The sequence below is a fragment of the Fulmarus glacialis genome, unplaced genomic scaffold (genome assembly GCF_000690835.1).
Source record: "Fulmarus glacialis isolate BGI_N327 unplaced genomic scaffold, ASM69083v1 scaffold45287, whole genome shotgun sequence".
NCBI lineage: Eukaryota > Metazoa > Chordata > Aves > Procellariiformes > Procellariidae > Fulmarus > Fulmarus glacialis.
Window position 1 is genome coordinate 22,659 of NW_009222330.1, and position 4,077 is coordinate 26,735.

Here is a 4,077-nt window from a genome sequence, read left to right on the forward strand (position 1 = left end):
ACTGTGGTTTATTTGCTCTGTGATCCTCATTCTTTTTGTCTCCTTTCTAGCACACTAGTGTTGACAACACAACTTCGCTCCAGCCCTCAACAACCTTTTCAACTGCTTCAACCTCAGCCACTAGCACCACCTCTTCGGTTGTCAGCATGGCAAGCAGTATGAACACTACAAACAGCCTTGGCCTGAGTGTTACCAGTGTGTCTATACCAGCTGCTACCACACGGGCAGCTCCCTTAGTGTCTTCAGGTTCGCAATATTAACAGATCATGTGGATAGACAGAGGACTTCAGTCAGCAGGGCTGTCAGTTGAGCATCTCACCAGCCATAACTATGCTAAGAAATCCACACTCTTGACTAGCATTTTCAGCATGCTTTATTTGCTGGCTTATGAAATAAAGTTGCCTGGTTTTGTGTATTTGAAATATTTGTTAGGGTGTTATGTGGCATTTATATAGCACGTTCCATCCCCAAAGAGCTTTATAAATAGACACCAGAGCAATTCTGACTTCGGAAGTTTTGGTCTAGGAGATTCGCCCAGTTTGTATTCCGTTGTGATCAGCTCTTGGCTATGAGTTCACATTAGCTTTAATTTCAGTCTTCTCTGTGACTTGAATTCATTTGGCAGTATCAAAATATACTGCAGTGTCCTCATTATCATATGCCACATCCCTACTGCCACATCTACAGAAAGGAAAAAAGTGTCTGATGTCTGGGTCATTCCACAGTAAATAGCACTTTAGAAAAAGGGTCCACAGAGAGATGAGGTGGGGAGGCTTCTTACACTGAAGTGGAAGAAATGCTAAATTCTCTCTTGCTCCTCTAATCAACCTGAACTGCTAAAAGGAAATCCTATGGAGGGAAGTGAATGGTCTAAATATTAAGATCAAACTTACTTACAGAAGGATTTCTCATTTCTCATTCCCATACCTTGTAAATGAAGTGTCTGATGACTGGCTAAAGTGCATTTTTTTTGTACTCTTTTGCTTCCTAGCACTACTTCATGGAGGCAACTGAAACCGTTTCAGTCGTCTTCTCTTTGCTATCCTTAGTTGCAATAAGTCACCCTCAAAAAGTATGCTGGCAACATTTAGTGCTTTCCAGTCTATTGCTGGCGATAAGGGGAAATGTGTTGACAGAGCAGAAAATGAAAGGGGAGAATTTGCTCTCTTAGATTGAAAACAATGCCTAAATTTTGCCTTTAGGAGAGGACTGAGGAAAGGAGAAGTTTCTGTGATTCTTGTAATCCTCTGGGACAAAGTGAATGACAAAATCAGACTATTCTCTGATGGGACTGTTTTCAATCTTAAGTAGCCTGTGCTTTCCCTTCCTTGAGGCATGGTTAAACTCTTCAGGGTATTTTGGGCATTTTCATTAACAACACAGTTGTTCTGCATAGTTCTGCTCTTTACAAGCTATGACAGTGTAGCTGTCAGGGCTTGTGAGCTATCTTGTCTCAATGCTGAAGCCTCTTCTTTTCTAAAGGCTTGTTAAAGTGTCTGTATTTTGATTCTACAGGCAAAGCTCCCCCAAACCTGCCCCAAGGTGTACCACCCTTGTTGCATAACCAGTATATTGTGGGACCTGGAGGACTTCTGCCTGCCTACCCAGTAAGCAATTTAATTGTTCCTGTCCTTGATTGCTTGACCCTTAGTGCAAGAGGGCCCTCCAGACCTGCTGCTGTCTATGGCAAGGCATTTCTCTTGGCATGTGTTGCACCTGGAATTCTTGTTCCAAATGCTGAAGAATATATGAAATATATTCAGTGGGGGTTTACTGTTGATAATAAACTGCAGAATTGTTGGTACAGACCTGATGTGGCTGCTGTTGAAGCTAACATGCGTGTTGCTATGGTTTTCAGCGGTATCAGGTTTTAGGCCCTTTGAGTAAAATTAGACTCATTCACGTTTTTGTTGCTGGAATAGATTTACTCTAGTAATGGTTGAAATGTGCCATGTGTCCTGTCTGTCATACTTTGAAAGATTGGACATAGCTTTTTGATGTCTGACCAGAATCAAGATATTTTTGGTTATCTGTTTTTTGAATCAGAAACTTTATTCTAATCATCTTTCTGTATCACACTGAATGTGAGAGGATACCATAGATTGCTTTGTGGTCTAGTCATCAAATCTTAAATCCTGCTATTATCAGAAATAATGACTGCAGCAAAGAAGGCTGTTGCTCTTACTCCCATTGAAGATGGGACAGTCAAACTCTCCTCAGAGGACTGCTGTCACCAAGAAACATCATCAGAGTGACAAGGCATTTTAAGCCTAGCTCTACTAGCATTAAAATACTGTATTTTATGTGCCACGATGGCAGAATGCGACATATAGCTGTACACCTTCAAAATAGACTGGGCCTAGGTCAAACTCTGTTTAAAGCCCCAAATTGGTCAACGTCAGAGAAAAGTGTTATAATGATGTTGTATTTTTATCTGTCTTTAAGCAGATTTATGGTTATGATGATCTACAGATGCTTCAATCCAGGCTGCCAATGGTAAGTAAATGGCTTGGTTTATTTAGTTTGAAATGTTATCTTCAGTGTTGTTCTTTTGTGCAACACAAATTGGTTCATTTAATGGTGATTAAGAGCTTATCCTTATGTTCTATATTCTGTTTTTTTAAATACCCACAAACAGTTTCTCTAGGTGGCGTAAATTGATATAGAGCAACTGTTGCATCGTGCATTTGTCCATCTGCAAATTCTGTAAATAGAAGCAAGTGTGCTCTGTGCTTTTGAGTGGAGAAGTTTTTAATTGATGTAGCAAAGGTATGACTTCTTGTCAAATCTAGTTGAAATCTGAGTGTGAATGTTTTCTTTTACCAAGAGGTAGGGTTGAACAGCAGGTACACAAATTGGCAGACAGTAGGTGCACCTGACAGGTTTTGGAGGTGCTCTTAGTGGAGATCTTGGCGTATTCATCATGGCAACAAATGCAGGTGAGCTGCAGGAGGGAGTATGCAAAGTTTTCTTCCTTACCTGGATCCAGAATGTAAATGGCGTGTGAGAGATGCTGAGCTCCCAGACAGATTCACAAAGAGCCTCAGCCTAGATTGCAGAAAGGTAAATTTAGTTTTCAGAAAACTAGGGTAAGGGTCTTGGAGAGAAAGTTTGGTAGTATGTATCTGAGAAAAGTCTCATGATTAAATGATGCAGTGTATCCGTAGAGGCAGAAATGGAGCAATGAGCAGTGATCTGGAAAAGAAGTATCATTGGATGAATGCCATAATTAAAGGTCCAAGTCAGTACCAGGTCTTCTCTGTGGAGTCTGGGGACAGCCAGAGACAGGTAGTCAAAGGTGAGTACAGGGATGTCTCAAACAAAACCCTGTCCAGCTGCACATCCTGAATTACAAAAATAAAGTTGAGTGCATTAATGAATATTTTAACTACCTGAGGAAGGCATCATCCTTGGAAGAATTGTCAACTGGAGTGAATGGGACTTTTTTCAGAGCAGCAAAATGACAAAATATTTGCAGTTCTGGGGCCAGAGGAGACACCGTGTGGTGGGTTGACCCTGGCTGGACACCAGGTGCCCACCAAAGCCGCTCTATCACTCCCCTCCTTGGGTGGACAAGATAGAGAAAAAAAATATAACGAAAGGCACGTGGGTTGAGATAAGGACAGGGAGAGATCACTCAGCAGTTACCATCATGGGCAAAACAGACTGAACTTGGGGGAAGTTAGTTTAATTTATTACCAATCAAATCAGAGTAGGATAATGAGAAATAAAAACAAATCTTAAAAACACCTTGCCCTCAACCCCTCCCTTCTTCCCAGGCTCAACTTCACTCCTGATTTTCTCTACCTCCTCCCCCTGAGTGGCACAGAGGGACGGGGAATGGGGGTTGCGGTCAGTTCATCACACATTGTCTCTGCCACTCCTTCATCCTCAGGGGGAGGACTCCTCACCCTCTTCCCCTGCTCCAGCTTGGGGTCCCTCCCACAGGAGACAGACCTCAGGAACTTCTCCAATGTGGGTCTTGCCACAGGCTGCAGTTCTTTGCGAACTGCTCCAGTGTGGGTCCCTTCCATGGGGTGCAGTCCTTCAGGAACAGACTGCTCCAGTGTGGGTCCC

The 4,077-nt window shown here is 42.5% G+C and overlaps 1 protein-coding gene across 1 annotated transcript in view; it reads left to right on the forward strand.

Annotated features, from left to right (window-relative positions):
* Positions 1-3,298, forward strand: part of LOC104079372 (ubiquitin-associated protein 2-like) — a gene marked incomplete at both ends in the record, with an annotated part of 23,523 nt that extends 20,225 nt beyond the window's left edge. The window contains 4 exons of the mRNA XM_009581401.1: positions 51-246; positions 1,516-1,607; positions 2,449-2,496; positions 3,157-3,298. Of these exons, the coding sequence (XP_009579696.1) occupies positions 51-246; positions 1,516-1,607; positions 2,449-2,496; positions 3,157-3,298 (478 nt within the window). The remainder of the gene's footprint in view (positions 1-50; positions 247-1,515; positions 1,608-2,448; positions 2,497-3,156) is intronic.
* Positions 3,299-4,077: the final 779 nt, after the last annotated feature.